The sequence below is a fragment of the Schistocerca piceifrons genome, chromosome 1, assembly GCF_021461385.2.
Source record: "Schistocerca piceifrons isolate TAMUIC-IGC-003096 chromosome 1, iqSchPice1.1, whole genome shotgun sequence".
NCBI lineage: Eukaryota > Metazoa > Arthropoda > Insecta > Orthoptera > Acrididae > Schistocerca > Schistocerca piceifrons.
In genome coordinates, this window is record NC_060138.1 from 34,956,926 (window position 1) to 34,980,131 (window position 23,206).

At 45.1% G+C, this 23,206-nt stretch overlaps 1 protein-coding gene across 1 annotated transcript in view; it reads right to left on the reverse strand.

Annotated features, from left to right (window-relative positions):
- LOC124775046 (vicilin-like seed storage protein At2g18540) overlaps positions 1–22,723 on the reverse strand; it is a 36,790-nt gene extending 14,067 nt beyond the window's left edge. Inside the window, exon 1 of the mRNA XM_047249869.1 lies at positions 22,712–22,723. Coding sequence (XP_047105825.1) covers positions 22,712–22,723 — 12 coding nt within the window. The remainder of the gene's footprint in view (positions 1–22,711) is intronic.
- Positions 22,724–23,206: the final 483 nt, after the last annotated feature.

Genomic DNA, 23,206 nt, shown 5'->3' on the forward strand with positions numbered 1-23,206 from the left:
GGTAGACGGCATGAAGAGCAGTGGCAGCTGTTGGGTAAGAGCACAAGAGCACATGAACACCGTACCATTTGGCACCTTGCTGATTTATTGGTTATTTTTCTTTGAACGCTTTAAACATAATGTAGATGGGGTAACCCGAAATAAATGACACCTACCGCGCTACGCTACATTGTTCCCCTGACTCAGTGAAACTGAAACTTTGTATCACGATAACGGGCGCACATTCACGGGCCAAATACATACGGATTTGATAAGCAATGTGCACGGTTCACAGCACTCATCTACAAGTTTACATCAATGCCACCAGGTGACAGCGCACTGCAGCAGTCGTTTGCTTGGCATAAATCCCACTAGGCAGTTGGCACACTGCACAGATACGCCAATTCACCCGCTATATGGTAACATTAGATCGGACATTGGTGTATTTTATAGATATACTGGCAAAAAACACCTACTTTGTGAGATTCTGAATGAGATACAGTACATTCAGTTCTGGATTTTATCCTACAGTAATCCATTTGAGGCACTCAGAACCATAAAGCACATCATCGTCAATTGTGAGTGTAGAGCATTTATTCAATGCTTCTGAAATCTGTTGACCTTTCGGTGGGTCAGGTTTATCGGCACTGTAGGCCCACATTACATGTATATCAGAATATTCAAGAAAAGCTGTCTCACTGGTTTCTCTGATATTCACTTAAATTTGGGGGTCAAGGACAGTGTGCTTTTGGCCCTCGTGGCTCTCAGCGCCTTATTCATGTTCTGGTCAAGTGACCTCATTGGTAGATGGCTTTAGTTGAATTTAATAATTTCCGTGAAAGGCAGTGTGTGTTTGGAGTTGGCTGTTTACTGCGCAGGAATCGGCTTTCTTGTGCAGTGTCAACATCAGTTCTGTTGAACCTGTCGTAATGAGCGTACAGCATTGTGAGCCGGGAGTCCCCCATTTGGGGAAGTTCGGCAGCCGAGGGCAAGTACTTACTGCATTCGACGCCCATATTGGGCTAAATGATGGTGACACAAAACCCAGTCCCCAAATGGAGAAAAATCTTCTGCTCCAGCTGTGAATCCAACCTGGGCCCCTTGAACCTGTATTAAACGCTAACAGAAAACAGAATCACCAGGAAAAGGAAGCAGGGCCTCTCAGACGACATTTGTTGTTTGAGAAAGTGAGGAAATCAAATAAGCGCGACTAGAAGCGAACATTCAACAAAGAAGTGTATAATACGCGTAAGCTGTGTGCGTGCATCGTAATAATTCCCGATTATCGGCCTAGAAATCAATTCATTAACTAATACATGAATTGTACATACATGAATTGTACATACATGAATTGTACATACATGAATTGTACATACATGAATTGTACATACATGAATTGTACATACATGAATTGTACATACATGAATTGTACATACATGAATTGTACATACATGAATTGTACATACATGAATTGTACATACATGAATTGTACATACATGAATTGTACATACACGAATTGTACATACACGAATTGTACATACACGAATTGTACATACACGAATTGTACACACACGAATTGTACACACACGAATTGTACATATATAAATTGTACATATATAAATTGTACACACATGAATTGTACACACATGAATTGTACATATATAAATTGTACACACATGAATTGTACATATATAAATTGTACACACATGAATTGTACATATATAAATTGTACACACATGAATTGTACATATATAAATTGTACACACATGAATTGTACATATATAAATTGTACACACATGAATTGTACATATATAAATTGTACACACATGAATTGTACATATATAAATTGTACACACATGAATTGTACATATATAAATTGTACACACATGAATTGTACATATGTAAATTGTACACACATGAATTGTACATACATGATCTTGTACATTTTTCAGAAAAACTAAAAAAGGCGCGAAAACTGCCACTTACACAAATATATGAAATGGAGAGTAGTGAAAGATTAAACATTGTTTCATTCTTGCCATTAACTGCACTAAATAATATACAAAATAACAAAATTCCATATACATAATTTTTTTCAGACGAGTTGAAAATTATTATTATTATAGACAGCGGCGGAAGTTGTACAAATATCTTGATAAGCGTAACTGTTTTACAGTAGATGCTATTAATTTCACACTTGCGTATTTAACTGACTTTAAAAATTTGTGAACACCCAGAACATACACCTACGAGGAAACCTGATGAAAAGTTTCGTATGCTACGATATAAAGAGGATACAGATATTCGAGAAGAACTGTGAGGAGATTTTAAATCGTGCATGAAAATTAAAGAACTAGTTCAGGCAGCCGTGAATGCTGTAGTGGAGAGCATACCCACGACAGTTGTACTGGACAGAGGAGCAGGTATTAACGTCCGTGACGTGAAATTTTCAAAAGTGTAACTAGTAAAACTAGTGTACCGATAATGCCATTCCAAAACTGTGTAGTCTCCGGTGCTACTGGTGCCAAGGGACAATTAGTTAGGTGACTGTGGAACGTGAGGTCCGAACAGTAGTATCATCTACATGATAATGTGTGCACATAATTTCCTTAATAGTCATAGTTGAATATTTGCATGGAAGTAAGGCGCTGCACGAATTTCAAAAAAGTTTGCATTGAAAAACAAGAGTCGCTATGATAACTTTCGGTGCATACTACATTATATTATAGCGGTGTATTAAATTTAGCTAACATACTGAATTTTTGTTTAGACTTGGGACTTGGTGTCTGTCATCGATCTCGAAAAAACTGCTCTGACGTATCAATGAAGCCACAGTGTAATATCAACATCATCTCTTATATTTCCTCAACTGTTTGAGATATCGAAATGAGATTTTGGCAAATGATAAAACGCAAAGAGACTATTTTTCCTTATGTTTATTATGCAGAACTTCATTTACCGTGTTATTCCACGAACTAGACTTTCTCGAAGAAAGCACATGCTATAGGTTTCGGAACAATATTAGACAGTACACGTTTATATTTATACCTCGGGTGTGGTTTTTCATAAGCTACCGATCTTACTTTTCCTTAGTTCCTTACTTAAACTTCATGAGCCACTGTTTCGGAATTCTCTCTGCACAACATGTTTGTGAGGTGAAACTGTAAACTCTGCTGTGCTCTGGCAAAAGAAGCAAGTTTTAACAGGGCAACAAGTTAAAAGTACAGGTATTGTTAAATTTCGGCACTCATGATGCTTCTCTGAAAATTACAAATGGTTAATAAACCAGGCGAAAACCAATTCAGCGGAATTCTTTTTTGATATTAACGAAAGCAGAGGTGGCAGAGCTTTTCGAATGGTCACCATACAAGTGAGGGCTCCACTTAATACTAAACGAAAATTTTGAGCGTACGCTTCAGTTTAGAACGCACTCCCTCTCCAGCGCTCTGAAGTTCCTCTACAGGGCGTGCCCGTAACCCCCACCACCACCCCCACCACCACCACCACCACCACCACTCTCCCCAAACGTGCCCAGCCGTTCGCGCAGCGTTATTCGGCGCGGGCTCAACGTTTATCATTGTCAAGAATTTGTCCGTTTCCTGTCTGGTAGGCATGGGATTTCTGCTAAGAGGGGACGCAAAGATCGACCATCTGAACGGAACAAGTTGTAAGTTTCTTAAGGAAAACATCATGTCATGGTAGGTATTGCGAAAAAGTGAAGGCCAAAGTCTCAAACTGATAAAAACTAAGGCTCTATCCACTAGTGGTGAGCAGTACTGTGTTCATAATGCACTAGAATGTCAGAATACAGGAGATGCCATGGATATTTTATCCCATATTCAAACGAAAATAGGCGAATCAGGGCATTTAACAGCACAACAAAAGGCTGAACTAGCTGATTTGCTGAATAAATATTCAAATGTCTTACCGCATAAGCCTGGTATCAAGGGGTACGAATATCATGAGCAGGTAGTCCCTTATCAGATGTATCATAGGCGCAAACTAAGTTGACACTGCGCGCAGTGGCAACTGTATTTGCGAAATGCCTTCAGGTCATTCACACCAGTCATGCGCCGACTACCAACTTCGTCTGCACATACAGTACTGTCATGTGACGTATTGCTTTCCCTGGGCCTAAGGAAAGGTGGTGCAATTTCTATTGAATTTAGCTTCATATATAGTATTAATAGTTAGGATGGCATTATGTAGTCAGTCCGGCGAATTTCTCTTCTAAAAATGAAAAAAAAAACTTTTCTAATTTTAAAGCATGATCCTTCAAAGTTAAGTGAACCTCTTGTAATTATAGATAGTAAATATTTCTGTTTAATTCATGACAGTCTCGGACAGATGATCGGCTGTACTAATCTCATGGACTAATGTATATATGCAAATATGTTTGTATAACAACTGATCACGATTTGGACACAAGCTTTGAAGCAGTAGAAGTACGCTTTGTTTCATGGACTAACCACAGTGGCGTGTAAAGCTAGGAGTTTTAAATATGTTCTGAACAGTACAATAGTTAATTCAAAATAATTTGGGAAAGTACTAATTTATGACAGATACATGGTATGGGAGTGAATATTAAAATGTACACCATAAAATCACACTTTTACTGTAAGCACAACCAGTATGGGTAGGATATACCAGCAAGCAAGAGAAATAAAAATCTTTAGCTATGCAAGCAAGGCACAAATCTGTAATTGTGTATGGCTTATGTTTAGCTTATTTTTACAAACGTAGTTGCTAAGTTATGGCAGGAGCCAGTAATTATTTTTCTTGTGAATTTTTCTACATAAATAAAGCAAGCACATAGTACTAATAGAAAAATCTAGGAAATGAGTTGCTTATTGAATCTTGTCAATCTCGTAGTTACACAAAATTTCTCTTTGTGTGTGTCTGGATGCCCATGTTTGATTCGCGCACGCGGCGGACGGTTTATTTACCCATTTTTTCCTGTGGTAATTTTCGCTTATTGCGTAGACACCGTAATTTCTATGGAAGTAAAGGTCGTATGTCGATGCCATGTACGAAAAGAAAAAAGTTTTTCTTTTATGAAATATATTTCACATGTAAACATCAGGCCACTAAACCAAGTAACTAAGTACATGAGCGAATACTATGAGAACATATAAATCTTGTTACATAGCTCCACCGCTAAAATCACAAAAGAGAGATATTAATATACAAATAATTCTAGTGTTGTATTAAGCTTCACCTTGCACGAGAACAAAATACTTGCACAGCAACTATTTGTCAACGTACACAGAAGCTCCTGAGAAAAGAGACACAATGATTCTGTAGATAGTGCAGTTTAAAACCCACTGTGGAACTCAGCACATACTGAAAGGCTACGCAAGCATAAGCAAATACAACATGTGAAAGCCCATAGTAGTACGTGAATCTGTACTCACCTCTGCTGCGTCGGATTATGGAGGTAATCGGATGAAGTATGCACGAACGCTTTTAACCAAGTGTATCTTCATAAGTGTTCCCGCACCGAACCACAAATAAACGCGTCTGATAAACGTGGTACTAACAAAGCGAACTGATGTCAGCCGTTGTGGTATTCAGTAACAGTGCTTAACAAGTCCACAATTGTCACGTATGGTTGTGCGCGTTTAAAGTACAAAAACTTTAAGGACTGAATAAATAACCTGTGCCCTACAAGAACGCTAAACTACCGTTTGTCGTAGACAGTTTTATAATATGATTCGCTGAGAGCTGAACTATGTGCAACAGGCTAACAGTAATTCTGTAGTGTAGTGGATGTCATGCAGCGCTCTGACCGCTGACAGTGTTGCCAACAAGGAAACGTGTTCTTACTTTGAAATGAACGAACAGTAGTAACTGCGTATAAACTACATTAAACAACTGACTAGACAAATATGCTAAGCAAAACTCTTTTCAGTGCCGTATAGTGGATAACAAATGTTTTGTCTCTGTGATGCTGCACTTAATTTGTTTCGTATAAACGATGCTGAGGTGAAAAGCAGAAGCGCAGCCCGCGACACATCGTGCTAACCTTGGTACCAGCAGCAGGCATTTGTTCCTATGAAGCAGTTGGTGTAGCGGCAGAGCCGCAACAGAACAGATGATTGGAGCCGCCGACCGTGTGATGTGAGCTCCGTAACAATTACATAGAGAGTCGTATCAAATGAAATTTACAATTAAGACTTCAACGCTGACTTGTATCACACTTAAGTTTAAGAACTTTACTGCAGTTTGTAAACTGTTGAGCCAAAAATAGCTCGGACTTGAAAACAAACAGTACAATAATATTGATAACATAATTAAAGCAAAACAATTTTGTGTGTAATTCTATTACGTAGCGGTTGTAAATATGAAGCAAACTTTATGTTAAACAAAACTGGATGGAAATTTTATCCCTCGCTGAGTTTTTTCCCGTTGCGAGGAATGGAAACAAAGTATAATGCCACGTAAACACAACTATTCACTTTTGCCTCAGTCAAATGTAAATATTGAAAAAAGTTCTCATCCAATCCTGAAAACTAAGCCTTATAATAATGACAGTTTATTGATCAGTGCGCAAGTAAACTTTACTTGGTTATTATACAACTCAAGCAAATGAGAATATTTCTGAAAATAATTTGCCAGCAGAAAATCATACATAACCAATACATTAAAAAAAGAGTAAAATTATTTTGAAAAATATTTAAACGAACAATTAAGTACTAGATGGTAACTGATTGAATGCATAAAGTATGTTCTGTTCATCATATAACTTCATTCATTCATTCATTCATTCATTCATTGGGCTTATAACACATAATATATCCTCATTATCTGTGAAAGACGTTTATGCCTTGCCCCCAAAGTGATTTCAAAAACGTATTTATAGAAGTCTATTAATACTGTAATTTATAGAACCGAAAAATGTCTTCTGTTTTTTTTTTATACAAAGAAATGTTTTGTAATTAAAATCGTTAGGATAGACACTTGGTAAGTGAGCGAAGCGGCAAATGCAAAATACATAGTGACGGTGAAGAAATAAGCGATCGTTACGTACTTCATCTATCCTCGCCTGATGGTGGCGTTTTCTCTGTCGGATTCTACAGAGGGTAAGCATCTGCTCCTGTGGTCCTTTGTATTTAGTTAAACATACGATATTAAGGGAAATGTATGAATCGCGTTTATTTAGAAAAAGCACACCTCTTGAGTCCTGTGATAACAACTAGGATTATATACGAATATTTCTGTCACTGTTCACAGCCAGTAAATAAAATATAACTGAAGAATTGTTCGAGGGTAGAACCACCGGATATATTACGTGTATTTCGTTACTTACTTGAATATCTCCAGGTCGAACCACTCAGATCAAATTGCCGATCATTTCTTTTCATTTGTTGCGTATATCTTTACATAAGAATAGTATTAAGCTGATCGGTCCATTAACGTGGGACAATGACACAGGTTGTCGTTTCAGTGGACTGATGGTGTTCTGCTTCATGATGTTATTGGACGGTGATGTAAACAGATGCTTAATTTGCATCGGTTATCAGAAATACACTACTGGCCATTAAAATTGCTACACCAAGAAGAAATGCAGATGATAAACGGGTATTCATTGGACAAATATATTATACTAGATCTGACATGTGATTACATTTTCACGCAATTTGGGTGCATAGATCCTGAGAAATCAGTACCCAAAACAACCACCTCTGGCCGTAACAACGGCCTTGATACGCCTGGGCATTGACTCAAACAGAGCTTGGATGGCGTGTACAGGTACAGCTGACCATGTAGCTTCAACACGATACCACAGTTCATCAAGAGCAGTGACTGGCGTATTGTGGGGAGCCTGTTGCTCGGCCACCATTGACCAGACGTTTTCAATCGGTGAGAGATCTGGAGAATGTTCTGGCCAGGCAGCAGTCGAACATTTTCTGCACCCAGAAACGCCCGTACAGGACCTGCAACAAGCTGTCGTGCATTATAATGCTGAAATGTAGGGTTTCGTAGGGATCGAATGAAGGGTAGAGCCACGGGTGGTAACACATCTGAAATCTAACGTCCACTGTTCAAAGTGCCATCAATGCGAACAATAGGTGATCGAGGCGTGTAACCAATGGCACCCCATACCATCATGCCGGGTGATACACCAGTATGGCGACGACGAATACACACTTGCAATGTGCGTTCACTGTGATGTCGCCAAACACGGATGCGGCCATCATGATGCTGTAAACAGAACCTGGATCCACCCGAAAAATGACTTTTTGCCATTCGTGCACCCAGGTTCGTCGTTGAGCACACCATCGCAGGCGCTTCTGTCTGTGATGATGCAGCGTCAGGGATAACGGCAGCCATGGTCTCCGAGCTGATAGTCCATGCTGCTGCAAACGTCGTCGAACTGTTCGTGCAGATGGTTGTTGTCTTGCAAACGTCCCCATCTATTGACTCAGGGATCGAGACGTGGCTGCACCATCCGTTACAGTCATGCGGGTAAGCTGCCTGTCATCTCGACTGCTAGTGATACGAGGCCGTAGGGATCCAGCACGGCGTTCTATATTACCCTCCTGAACCCACCGATTCCATATTCTGCTAACAGCCATTGAATCTCGACCAACGCGAGCAGCAATGTCGCGACACGATAAACCGCAATCGCTACAGGCTACAGTCTGATCTTTATCAAAGTCGGAAATGTGATGGTACGCATTTCTCCTCCTGAGACGAGGCATCACAACAACGTCTCACCAGGCAACGCTGGTTGACTGTTGTTTGTGTACGAGAAATCGGTTGGAAACTTCCCTCATGTCAGCACGTTGTAGGTGTCGCCACCGGCGCCAGCTTTGTGTGAATGCTCTGAAAAGCTAATCATTTGCATATCACAGCATCTGTCGGTTAAATTTCGCGTCTGTAGCACGTCATTTTTGTGGTGTAGCAATTTTAATGGCCAGTAGTGTAATTAATTTCATTTTCTCATATTTTTTGCTTCCGTTTGTCGTCTATGGTTTCCTCGCGCCCGACGCGGACGAGTACAACAGCCAATAAGTTTCTTACCGTGACATACTGGGAAAACTATGCTTACCAGTTTTCTCCCAGGATATTCTCATTCACTAAAAATTCAGAGAGAGGTGTGGGCTTCGTCACTACTCGGAGGTCGCAAAAGTCAAGGGATACCTCCTAAAATTGTCGGATCTCCTTCCGCCTGACGTAATGCAGCTATTGGATGTGACATGGACTGAACACGATGTTCGAAGTCCCCTGCAGAAATAATTAGCCATGCTGCCTCTATAGACGCCCATAATTGCGGGAGTGTTGCCAGTGCAAGATTTCGTGCACGAACTGATCTGTGTATATGTCCCCTAAATGGGATTCGTGTCAGGCGAGCTGGGCAATCGAATCATTCGATCGAATTGTCCAGAATGTTCTTCAAACGAGTCACGAATAGTTGTGGCCCAATAACGTGGCGCATTGTAATCCATAGAAATTTGACCGTTATTTGGGACCTCGAAGTCCGTCAGTGGCTGCTGATGATATGCAAGTAGCCAAACATGTCCATTTCCAGCCACTGATAGGTTCAATTGGTCCTGAGGACCCAGTCCGTCCCATGTAAACACAGCCTGCACCGTTACACCAGCTTGCACAACGCCTTGTTGACAACTTGGGTCTGTGGGGCCCGTGCCTTAGTCGAATCCTACCATCGGCTCTTATCAACTGAAATTGGGACTCATCCGACCACGACACAGTTCTCCAGTCATTTAGAATCCAACTGCAGGCGATGTTGTGCTGTCAGAAAAGGCACCCGCATCGGTCGTCTGCTGCTGTAAACAATTAACTACAAATTTCTTCGCTCTGTGTCTAGCGGATACATTCGTCGTACGTCCCACATTGATTTCTGCGCTTATTTCACGCAATGTTGGTTGTCTGTTAGCACTGACAACTGTAAGCAAATAGTGCTGCTCTCTGTCGTTATGTGAAGGCTGTCGCCCATTGCATTGTGCGTGATAAGAGGTAATGCCTGAAATGTGGTATTCTCGGCACGCTCTTGACACTGTGGATCGCAGAATATTGAATTTCCTAACGCTTTCCGGAATGGATTTCCCAAGCGCCTAGCTCAAATTACGCTTCAGTGTCAGTTAATTCCCGTCGTGTGAGCATTATGATATTGGAAACATTTTCACATGAATCACCTGGCTACAAATGACAGCTCCATCGATGCACTGTCCTTTTATACTTCATGTATGCGGTACTACATCCACCTCTATATGTTCGTATTGCTATCCATGACTTTTTTTACCTCAATGTACCTTATCAATGGAAATGCATTACTATGCTTTTCACAGTAGTGTACCCGCATTCCTATTTTCTTATTCGTTACCCCACAGGGGGTCCACAAATCTTTTGTGGATACGTACGTGGTGAGCACGGGGCTCCGAGCCATTGCAGCCTTCTTTCTCTCCAGGGCTGCATTTCCCCTCCCTTTCCCCTCCCTTCCCCCTCCCTACCCCCATCCCTACCCCCATCCCTTCCCCCCCCTCCCCTCCCTCCCTCCCCCTACCTTCACCTCCCTGACCCTCATTTCCCCTCATTTCCCCCTTCCCCTCGCCCTCTCTTCTCCCTCTGTTGGTGTCCTTGCTTATGTTGGCCCCCGCTATCCTCCTGGTTCTTTTGGTTTTCCAATTCGGCTTTGTTGCATAATCATCTCCTCCTTTTGGCATTCCTAGGTCTCCTCTGGGGTTTGACCTCCATTACAAAATTTCTCCTCCATAGTGTGAGCCATTTGGGAAGAGCACCTTACCTAGTGTCTCAGACGTGCGCCCTCCTAGTACATTCCACCTTTTCTTTCACGTCGTTGTCTGATATTAGGGTGCATAGCCAGCACGGTAGCCAGCCCGTGTGGTGGGGTCGCTATGTACCCTTTTGGTTGAGCCCCCTGAACACACACGGATCACACTTCTGATACCTGAGCTGTGACCTCCTCATGCATGCCTTGGAGTGGTTGCTCGTCATCCTGGAGCATCGGAACCCCCAGCAATGGCCGGCGTGCCAGACGGCCCTTGCTGTGGCTGGGTGCTCCCCGTGAGGAGAGCCCCTGATCAGAGTGGGCGGACGCTATGCAAATGAAATGCGTACGGGTCCAGAACTCAGGCTGTTATTCTGCGGCCATCTCTCTGCATGGAACTGATTCCTCAAGTGCTGCTTCTCTTGCCCCTTCGGCCTTCCCTTCCATGGCTACCCCCTGGGAAGAGGGTCAGTCCCGTTGGCTAGGGGCAAAACCTTTCCCCCGTTACCTAGTTTGCACCAGGACTGATGGAGATACTTTCACCAGTGTCAAACCTTTATTCTTTGTGGAACACATTGAAGACAAGCTTGGCGAAGTGGACTCTCTGAGCAAGATGCAGTCGGGTTCGTTGCAGATAAAACTGCTTCAGCTGCCGAATCTGCGGCCCTTCGTGCCTGTACCCATTTTGGCACAATTCCTATGTCCATTACCCCCCACCAGTCTCTAAATATGGTACAAGGTGTGTTTTTTCACAGGGACCTCATCCTTCAAACTGATGAACTTCGGGACAATCTCGGACGGCGTGGTGTTCACTTTGTTTGGCGTGTTCAGATGGGTCCTAAAGATAATCGTATTGATACTGGTGCCTTTATCCTGGCTTTTGAAGGGGAGAAAGTTAAGATTATGGTCTATCGCTGTGATGTGAAGCTGTGCATCCCACCTCCTATGAGGTGTTTTAAGTGCTTGCGTTTTGGACACATGTCTTCCCGCTGTTCACAGGCCCCTCTGTGGTGACTGTGGACGTTCACTCCATGAGGTGAGTCCCTGTGTTCCCCCTCCTGTGTGTGTAAATTGTCATGGTAGTCATTCTCCACGTTCACCAGATTGCCCAGTATATAAGAAGGAAAAGAAGATACAGGAGTATAAGTCCCTCGATCGTTTAACCTACACAGAGGCCTGTAAGAAATATACACGACTTCACCTTGTGTCCATGGCATCTAGTTACGCCTTGGTTACATCTACAACCCTTCCTCCCCCTTCCTTACACCCATCGCGGACCCCTCTCCTCCCCCCCTCCCCTGCGGCTCCCACACCTCCTCCTATGGGCGCTGCTCCCCCTCCCCAGCCGGAGAAGTGTCCCACTCCTTCGGCGTCTGCCGGTCAAGGGCGCCTCTCCCGGGATGCCCCTTCCCGGCACCTTCCAAGCCAAAGGTCTGCTGCCGCGCGACGACCGCGAGAGCCGCGGTCTGTCGGCCCCCAGGTCGCCCGGTCTCTTTCTGTTCCTGATCTTGCTGCAGCTGGCTCCTTTATGCCACACAGCCCTCCTCGATTTCAGCCTGAAAAGAAGAAGAAACATAAGTCCCGGGACAAAGAGCCTCTGGTGTCACCGGAGGTCCCTTCCCCGACTTCACAACCGGATTCTGACCTGTCGTTCATGGATGTCGCCCCCTCCTTGTCGGTGACGGGTGGGGACCCGGCGGTATGACTAGATTTAGCGTGTTTAGCCCCCATTTAAACCATCGTTCTGTGGTTCTCCAATGGAATTGTAATGGATACTATCGTCACCTTCTGGAATTGAAATCCCTTCTTTCGTCCTACTCTGCAGCTTGTGTGGTTCTCTAGGAATCTCATTTTACTGATGCTCACTCACCGACCCTCTGTGGGTTCTGTGTTTTCTGTCGAAATCGGGTTGGACCCCTGTGGGCTTCTGGTGGCGTTTGTACGTTGGTCTGTACAGACATTGCTAGCACGTGGATTCCTCTTCAAACTATATTGGAAGCGGTTGCTGTTAGGGTCCACTTGGACTCTGCAGTCACAGTTTGCAATCTTTATCTCTCTTCTTGTAGGACTCTTACACCTGCTGCCTTAACTGCCCTTCTTCAGCAACTTCCTCCTCCCTTTCTCCTCCTTGGGGATTTTAATGCTCATCATCCCTTGTGGGGCAGTGCCTTTCCATCTAGACGAGGTCATCTTATAGACCAATTTATTGCAGACCACGACCTGTGCCTTCTTAATGATGGCTCCCCTACTCACTTCAGTGCTGGTCATGGTACCTTTTCTGCCATTGATCTTCCTCTTTCTTCTCCCTCTTTCTTCTCCCTCTCTCCTCCCTTCATTACGCTGGTCGCCACACGACGACCTTTGGATAGTGACTATTTCCCGTTGATTATCCCTTCCCGCTCCCCGATGGACAGGTTACCTCGTTGGTCTTTCCGACGCGCCGATTGGCCTCTATACCCTGCAAAGGTCGTGTTTTCTCCCTCTCTTTCGGGTCGTATTGATGACGTCCTACGTGACGTGTCTGAGGCGATTGTTCGCGTTGCTAGCCTTGCTGTCCCGCGCTCATATGGACCATTTCGTCGCTGGCAAGTCCCATGGTGGAGTACGGCCATTGCCATTGCCATCCATGATAGCCATCGAGCTTTGCAACACCTTACGAGGCACCCATCCATAGCCAGCCTTACTAACTTTAAACGCCTCCGCGCTAAAGCCCGTTATTTAATCAAACAGAGCAAGCGCATATGTTGGAAACGATTCGTTTCTTCCCTTGGTTCTACTGTTCCTCTGTCATGGGTATGGGCTACACTTCGCTCTCTCCAAGGTTGCCATCGGCCGTCCACCCTCCCAGGCCTTCACCTCCCAGATGGCATTTGTACGGACCCATTAGTTCTTGCAGAACATCTTGCAACCCATTTTGCTGTGGCATCAGCGTCAGCCTCCTATCCAGCTGCTTTCCTTCACCAAAAACAGCGAGCTGAAGCTGTCACCTTATGTTTCACCCCTTGTGAGTCAGAATCTTCTTCTAATGATACGGCCACTGGCCCAGATTCCATTTATAACCAACTGCTTCAACATCTCTGTGCTCCACAACGGCAACATCTTCTTCGGGTGTTTAACCATATCTGGCTCCAGGATGACTTCCTTCTCAGTGGAGGGATAGCATTGTGGTTCCTGTCCTTAAGCCTGGTAAGAACCCCCTATCTGTTGACAGCTATTGGCCAATTAGTTTGACCAATGTTGTTTGTAAGTTACTTGAACGGATGGTAGCCTGTCGGCTCAATTGGGTCCTCGAATCTCGGGATCTCTTGTCTCATTACCAGTGTGGCTTTCGAGAGGGACGGCCTCCAATCCATCATTTACTTCGCTTGGAATCCGCAGTTCGGCAGGCTTTTTCCCAGCGCCGCCATTTGGTTGCAGTGTTTTTTGACCTTCGCAAGGCCTATGACACGGCTTGACGCCATCACATCTTACTTCCCTTCATCAGTAGGGTCTTTGGGGCCCACTCCCGATTTTTATCCGCCAGTTCCTGATCTATTGGTCATTCAGAGTTCCGGTTGGTACTGCTTTCAGTTCTCCACAGACCCAGGAGACGGGCATCCCACAGGGTTCTGTCTTGAGTGTCCTTTTCCTCATTGCTATCGATGGACTTGGGGCCTCTGTCGGTCCCTTGGTCGCCCCTGCCCTGAATGTGGATGATTTCTGCGTTTGGGTTAGTTCCTTCTCGATGGCATCTGCAGAACGGCAGCTCCAAGTGGCTATACGGCGTGCCTCTGCATGGACCCTCTCACACGGGTTTCAATTCTCTCCTTTAAAATCGCGGGTGTGCCACTTCTGTCGCCGTACTACGGTCCACCCTGATCCAGAGCTCTATGTCGCTGCACAGCGATTGCCTGTGGTCCCACAGTTTCGTTTCCTGGGTCTTCTTTTCGACAACAAGCTCACTTGGCTGCCCCATATGAGACTCCTGAAGGTAGGAAGTTTCCGTAAACTCACTGTCCTTCGCTCCCTTGCCCACTCCTCTTGGGGTGCGGACTGTTCCCTCCTTCTCCGTCTTTATCATGCTCTAGTTCCGTCTCGCTTGGACTGTGGTTGTCAAGTTTATGGTTCAGCTGCTCCTTCCACACTGCACGTGCTGGATCCAGTCCACCATCGTGGTATCCGTTTGGCCACCGGTGCCTTCCCTACTAGCCCTGTTGATAGTCTCCTGGTTGAAGCTGGGATCTCCCCCCCCCCCCCCCCCACCTTTCTGTTTGGCGGTCCCAGCTTTTGGTGTCTTATGCACTCTCTATCCGTTCCTCTCTAATCATCCATCCTATTCTATCCTGTTCCCAGACCATGGACGTCGCACACCCGACTCCCGCCCTTGGGCGGGTTTACCGGTTGGGCTCCGCCTTGCGTCTCTTTGCCGTGATTTTCAGCTTCCTTCTTTTTCCTGTCTTCCTCGCTCCCTCCCCTCCGCCCCTCCTTGGTTAGTTCCTCGGCCTCGAATTCGGATGGATCTCCACGGAGGTGCGAAGGATTCCATCCCCCCGGAGGTGTTGCGTTCCTTTTTCCGCCAAATTTTATGGGAGTTTCGTGATCCTGTTGTTCTTTACACTGATGGCTCTAAATCTGCTGATCATGTTGGGTATGCCTTCAAGTCCTCTGTTGGAATGGAAAATCATCTGCTGCCACACACATGTGGGGTGTCTACTGCGGAATTGATTGCAATTTCCCAGGCCCTTAGCTTTGTTGAACAGTCCCAACACAACCGCGTTTTGTTATGTATAGACTCGATGAGTGGCCTTCTTGCTATTGACCGGTGTTTTTCGCGCCATCCCTTGGTCTCTGCCATCCATGAACATCTCGCTGATATTCACCATGCTGCTTGTTCTATTGACTTCCTTTGGGTCCCTGGCCATGTGGGTATCCCGGGTAATGAGCTCGCTGATCGTTTGGCTGGGGGAGCAGTTACTTACCCCCGTTTTCTGTAGCCCCTCCTGCAGCGGATTTACGGCTTCACGTAAAATCCCACTTCGCACAGTCATGGGCCAATTCTTGGGAGGCTACTCCCCTGTCTAATAAACTTCGTGCGATTAAGGTGACACCAGGCCCGTGGCGTTCTTCCTTTCGCCTCTCCCGAAAGGACTCAACCATACTGTGTCGTCTCCGCATTGGCCATACCAGGCTGATCCATGGTTTTCTTTTGCGTGATGAGCCACCCCCATTTTGTGGTTGTGGAGCCCTCCAGTCAGTAGCCCACATTTTGGTTGAATGCCCCCTTCTTTTGGCTCTGCGTGCTAAGTACAGACTCCCCCACACTTTACCTTTGATGTTGGCTGACGATTCCCGGATGGTCTCTCTGGTTCTCGGTTTCCTCCGGGAAAGTGGTTCTTATTCTCAGTTTTAAGGTTTTCAATCTCTCTGGTGTTGGGGCAGGGCGCTGAGTGAGTGTTTGGGTGTCTCCCTCTGTAAGCCGTGTTGGGAGATTCCCGATTCACCTCCCTGACCGAGATCCTCTTTTCTTCCCCTTTTACTCTGTTTTTACCTCTTTGTTTTTTAAGGATTGGTTAGTCTCCTTTTCCCATACGTATTTCTACATTCTAGCGGTTGCACCTTTTAAGTCACAGGTGGTCTTGCCTATGCTGCTTCAGCATAGCGTTGGGTTAGTTCTCTTGCCGACTTCCTTTATTTTGTTTTTACCAATGACAACATGTCTGCCCTATTAGGTATTTACCTTTTTCCGTTTTGTTGTTCTGACTTTCCTGAGATGTCGCATTAGCGGAATGGAGCATATTTGAAACAAGGGACTGATGACCTTGCTGTTTGGTCCCTTAAACCTCAAACAACCACCCATCTTATTCTTTACTAAACCATTCCTGCATTACCCATATTTGACTTTGTAATTATAGCCCTTTTATTCGCCGGACCAGAAGCCCTCATCCTCCTGCCACCAAACCTCTCTAATTTCTGCTATATCTTCAACCTTTCCATTTCCTTTTTTAAATTTTCTAACCTACCTGCCAGATGAAGGGATCTGTTTCCACACTCCGATCCACAAAGAGCTATACAAACCGAAATATACATCATGGACATTTAATTGAAACTATCTGAACAGCATTACCCGCAATTACCTTAATTTTTATTGCACTCCCATCACTACGACTATTATATTTACTTGATGAGTCAGCAGACGCAATAATCACAATCAAAACAATTGGACGACAATGATACTGAAGATATGAATATTCTTGTTTCTCTTGATGACGTGAAGTAACAGCTTCGCTAATGTGATGCTCGAGCAACAATAGCTGGCTGCTAAGCGGTAACTGATCAGGATCATAGCCTGGCATCTTGTAATAGCGATAGTGGCGCCTCGTTTTCTTATTGTGTTCACTGGCGCCGCTACGTTTGCTCGCGTTGTCTGTCCGTGAGTGGCAGCAGCAGCAGCGCTTATCGATAGCGCTTACTGTGGTACCATCTTTGGAGCAGCCTGTAGTATTTCCGGGCCGTCGTATGTCGAACAAGAGGATTTGGGAGAGAGCAGCAGTGAGGTCCGGACAGCCAGTGCTCGCCCGACTGCTGGCGACACACATCCACTGTCCGGCGGAAGGGTGTGGTCGCGAGAGTGCACGACCACGTCAAGGACCGGATTCAGCGAGTTTTAGTTGAATGGGTCGTGATATTTGAGTAGTGCAACTTTCACGTGTGTGTGTGTGTGTGTGTGTGTGTGTGTGTGTGTGTGTGTGTGTGTGTGTGGGTGGCCGTCGAAGTGATCCCATGGAAATAAGTTGTCAGTCGAAGATTTATACTGGAATCTTTCCTGTGCCTGACTTGAGTGGAGACGACTGTTGGTTGGTCGTTCGGTCGGTCGTCGCAGCGGACGACGTACATTTGGTCTTCCGACCGCTTCTGGCTTCTCTGTGTTCGTGCCGACTTCTAATTCGTCCATGTTGTTTCATAGTGACTCGTTTTAGTATTGTGAATTGTTGTCGTAATTGTTTTCCGGGCTCCGTGTGTATCTCGTGGTTTTGAATGAGCGGTTATTTTAATGCTGTCTGCGTACTGGATTTGTTGTGAGTGGGAGGGTGAACGGACATGAGGTCGTTTGGGGGCGCAGCAGCGAGCAGGTCCATGCAGCGCGAGGGGCAAGCCAGGGTTGCTGGCGGCGTGCTGCCACTGCCGGATCGAGGAGGGGTAGCTGCGAGAGCGACGACTTCGTTGCACACCGAACCCTGGACGTTTGAGTGAAGAGTTAAATGCTAATGCAACCTTGACTATTCTGAGATCTCGACTTTTGCAGGCGGGTTGTTGCTTCCAGGGCCGCTGACCCTGGCGCCAACAAGTGAAGTGTTCAGAGGCGGTGAAATATTGCAGCCGTCTTTCTCTATTTGTTATTCATCACTGAATTTGGTATTATTCTTGTTAGTGAAGTACAACCAGTGGTATTTTCTGCCTTGTGGCCGCTAACGCCCCAGTTACCTGCCCTGGAGGTGGTGTGCCTTTCCTCGTCGTGTTGATGCTGTCCGACACGGCGTGTAGTTTGACAACTTCTTGTATTGTACTGTGCATATTTTTGTGTGTGTGGGTGGGGGGGGGGGGGGGGGGGGGCGCGGAGGTCCACTACGTCGGTCCTGGTGTTTCCTTCGGCCTTGGGTGTTTTCTGAAGACGTAGTGCTGTCTGTCTCTTCGCCCTTGCCTAAAAATATTCCATCGTTGTACCGGTGATAGGACGTTAGGCAGACTGGTTAGTCGGTCGGTCGGAGCGTTTGTGCCCCTAGTTTCAGTAGTTTTGTCATCCTGTTACGTGAATACAACTCTTGGCTGCCTGTCTCACCGTACCTTACGTTTGATTTACCTTCCAAGGCCCTTGGAACACTTGCTGAGAACCGCTTGTCTTGATTCCTTAGATTGTGATGTTTGTTTTAAAGATATTTGTAATTCTCTTATTATTGACATGACCTTCAGCCGAGCAATAATTTCACTTCTTTGGTGATAAGGCCTTCAGACGTGTTACAGTAAGGTTTTTAAGCAAATCTGTTTTAAAAGCAAGCTATTTATTTTAAAAGCAAGCTATTTATTTTAAAAGCAAGCTATTTATTTTAAAAGCAAGCTATTTATTTTAAAAGCAAGCTATTTATTTTAAAAGCAAGCTATTTATTTTAAAAGCAAGCTATTTATTTTAAAAGCAAGCTATTTATTTTAAAAGCAAGCTATTTATTTTAAAAGCAAGCTATTTATTTTAAAAGCAAGCTATTTATTTTAAAAGCAAGCTATTTATTTTAAAAGCAAGCTATTTATTTTAAAAGCAAGCTATTTATTTTAAAAGTGCTATTTAGAATTGTTCTTCAGACTTTTATTTCAGGCCTTCCGCCGTTTGTTGTTTGAGGTTATTGTTGTTGGCCTTCAGCGCTAAAGTTGTGGATTTTTTTTCTGTGGTATCATAGTCAATTGTGACTTTAAGAGATTGTTTTAAAATTATAATTCCTTTAAATAAAGTTAACGTATTTCTTGCGCAACCGAGAGTAACTGATTACGGCCCCATCCACAATCGTAACCTTATCCTGCCCCATCCAGAGAAACGAGCTCTCAAAATCCGCTGAATTTCGATTGCGCCAAAAGTCGCACAAATCTGAAGGCTGTAACTTCAACTAAATACTTAGAGATTGCAATTTCAAATAAAATACATTGGAACGATCACATAGAAAATGTGGATAGAGGCAATCAAAGACTGCGATTTATTGGCTCAAATGGTTCTGAGCACTGTGGGGCTTAAATTCTGAGGTCATCAGTCCCCTAGTACTTAGAACTAATTAAACCTAACCAACCGAAGGACATCACACACATCCATGCCCGAGGCAGGATTCGAACCAGCGACCGTAGCGGTCGCACGGTTCCAGACTGTAGCGCCAAGAACCGCTCGGCCACTCCGGCAGGCTGCGATTTATTGGCAGAACACTTAGAAGGTGTAGCAGGTCTAGTTCTCCGCCCTATCCTGGAGTACTGCTGTGCGGTGTGGTATCCGCATCAGGTGGAAACGACGGATGACATCGAAAAAGTTCAAAGAAGGGCAGCTCATTTTGTATTGTCGCGAAATAGAGAAGATAGTACCACAGACATTGGAGTGGCAATCATTAAAACATAGGCGTTTTTCGTTGCGCGGGATCTTCTCATGAAATTTTAATCACAAGTTTTTGTTGTGGGTTGGCAGGAGAGCCAACACCGTATTATTAGTGGAAGCCGAAAGGCACGTGTTTTAGCTCACGCAGGCTGGCGTGAGGTCTGGAACAGGCCAAGGAAATTAGACTTCAGAAAAACGGACGTTGCTGGTGGAATACTTAACTTTAATCCATTAATGAGGAGCGGCGCTCTTGACTGTACATGATTCAGTATCAATAGTAACTGGTAATGGCGCCTTCCTAGGTCGTAGCAAATGACGCGGCTGAAGTCTATGCTAACTATCGTCTCGGCAAATGAGAGCGTATTTTGTCAGTGAACCATCGCTAGCAAAGTCGGTTGTACAACTGGGGCGAGTGCTAGGAAGTCTCTAGACCTGTCGTGTGGCGGCGCTCGGTCTGCAATCACTGATAGTGGCGACACGCGGGTCCGACATATGCTAACGGACCGCGGCCGATTTAAAGGCTACCACCTAGCAAGTGTGGTGTCTGGCGGTGACACCACAGTTTTCTCCTCCAATTGCGAAAAGATTCTGTTGGCACCCACCTACATAGGGAGACATGATCATCATGATATAATAAGAGAAATCAGGGCTCGCACAGAAAAAATTGTGCTCGTTTTTCCCGCTCGCCGTTCGAGAGTGGACCGGTAAAGAGACAGCTTGAAGGAGGTTCATTGAACCCTCTGCCAGGCCCTTTATTATGAATAGCAGAGTAATCCTGTAGATGTGGATGAATATGGCAAAAAAATTTAGAAAATAATTCTGATACCGCAACGATAATTCGTGGCTGCATTACTGGTTACGATATAGACCAAATTATACCTTCCTGATAGGTTACGTTGGAATTGTTTGTCGAGGAGACTTAGGCCGTTACCTATTAAAGCTTTCATATAAAGACATGTAGCCCAAAGATCGCCTTGCACTTTGCCTACTGGGGCAGTAATACTCGATTAGATGTTGTTGACCGTGACGTCTTTTTATTGTTATGATTCATGAGACTGGAATACATCTGATACTTTGAGATGGATGTGTAGATGTTGTAAAAGGGTGTAGTTTTAACGAATCATTAATTTCAGTGCGTTTTTATTGATAAAGAATTCTCTGTACTTTCGGCAGGTGCCACGTTGTTAGCCTTATCGAAACATCCTCCTGCGATTGGAGCGCGTCGCTAGTGTGTGTGGGTGTTGTTCAGATATGGCTCCTTAACGGCCGCCTTGGAGCCATAGTCTTCTGACACACAGGTGGAGATGAAAGAAATCTCTTGTCCGTTACTCCTAATGACGCACACAGGTCGCTGCGTCCCCCCAATTTTCCAGCTTTGCGTAGGCCGCTTCAACACTTTCTCTCAACCAGTTTAGAGGTAGCGGCAACACATTCGGAGATGTGACGAATGGCTGCCGCCTTCAGTATTCCCACAGCTGACCACAGGCTCGCAATGGCGACGTGAAACCTCATGGTTCACTGCTGCAGCAGTAGCACCTGCAGAGAGGAACAGCATTTCATCACAAATATGGTGCCGATTGCAGTGTTATCGGGTATGTGCAGCCTGTTTCTACAGAGCTCATTGTGCGTGTGTTGTGCGCTGTTTGAATCCACACAGTCTTTGGAGAATAGTGTTATCGACAAACGGTCCTCAATCCCTGCAACTCTCTAAGCTCGCGATTTATTGTACTGTGACTCTGTGAGTATATGACTTCGCGTACGTAAATAGTTTCTTTTTCCTACACTGTGGTCTTTACTCAGTTTCGTTTGTGTGTGGTGAGGACGCGTTTACTTCGGAGTAGTTCCGCATCTGTTCATGAGTCTTACTGTGACATAGCGATGTAATATTGTGAGAGCTACATGTTTTTACATTCTGTCTGGGAACACGGGAAGATACAGCCCACCGTCAACGTAATTCCAGGACTATATTTTGTCGCTAAATTTTCTCCCGATATACCCGGTATGGTTGACGTGTAGTGGGGTAATACGTCAGCTGCACTGGTCCTGCTCACAACTGAAGGACACTCATGTCCTGTCTGCCATTGGGTTCCCCTAAATGGCAGGCAGCACCGCATAACAGCCACGCTATGAGGGAAACAAACCAACAGCTGAAGACATCAGGTAAACACGCCGAAGATTCCAGTTGATTAATAGGAACCTTTCCTTGCAGAGGTCACCGCGACATATCCGGCCACGGATTCCTACGCCGCGTTTCTATTGGCTCCAGCTCTCTATATAGGCCCGACCGGTCAAAGGCAGACCAGTCTTCGTCCGCTGCTAATGGCAACCGTTGTAGCAGAGTCTCCGAGAAGATATCACTGAAGCCGCGGTACTGTACTGCCGATCGAAGTACCAGTCGACCGAGAGGAACCACATCTCCGGCTAGATCGACGGAAGTCTACATCTATTGTACAGCCAGTTATTGTATTGTAGAAGAAGTTACGTTCAATAAACTGTTGGAGAACACAACAGTGGCGATGAGTAAGGATTCGACAACCCAAAGAAGATGGAACCACAACAACAATAAGCGCAATCACAACTGCAGCAGCAGAATCTATCAGTGCAGCAGGTACTGAATCAACTTTTTCAACATTTCGCAATACTGCAGCAGCAACTGATTGCTGAAATTCAAAGTCTTCACCACCGACACCGCCAGCGTTCCCAGCATTCGATGAAGATGCTGAAGATTGGGAAACATATGAAAAGAGGATTCGTCAACATTTCCGGATTCATCAGGTATCCCAGGAAAATGATCAGAGAGCCTATTTTCTTTCTTGGAATGTCTCCCGTATGTACGAGCTCCTGACGAAACTCAAGCCATGTGATCCTGACAGTCTCACCTTCACCGCCATATGTGTCTCACCTCCTATTATCGCCGCAGATATCACGTCATGGCAGCAAGAGTGGAATTTTACCAGAGTCGAAAGGAACCCGATCAGACGTACCGACAATGGGCTGCTGAACTCAAAGGTATCTCTCGGAAGTGTAACTTTGTCGCCCGCATATCCCGGGAATCTTACGCAGATGACGTGGTCTGGGATCACCTGATCCAAGCTGCCCCAGACGCGGCTTTCTGCCACGACGCCTTAAAGTTGGACCCGTCGCTAGATCAAATCATAGACCTTGCATTCAAGTTTGAAGTTCCCACTGCAGCTGACCACAGATTGGAAACGTGGACCGACGTCGCAGTCGTCCGAGAAGAGACTTCCGACGTCCAGGAGGACATTGCGGCCGTATACGCACCTTCACACCGCACTCCCCAGCGCACCGCCCCGGCATCTTCTCGGCGTACGGAAAACAAAAAAAGACGGTCGTTCAAGGAAGACAACCAGCAG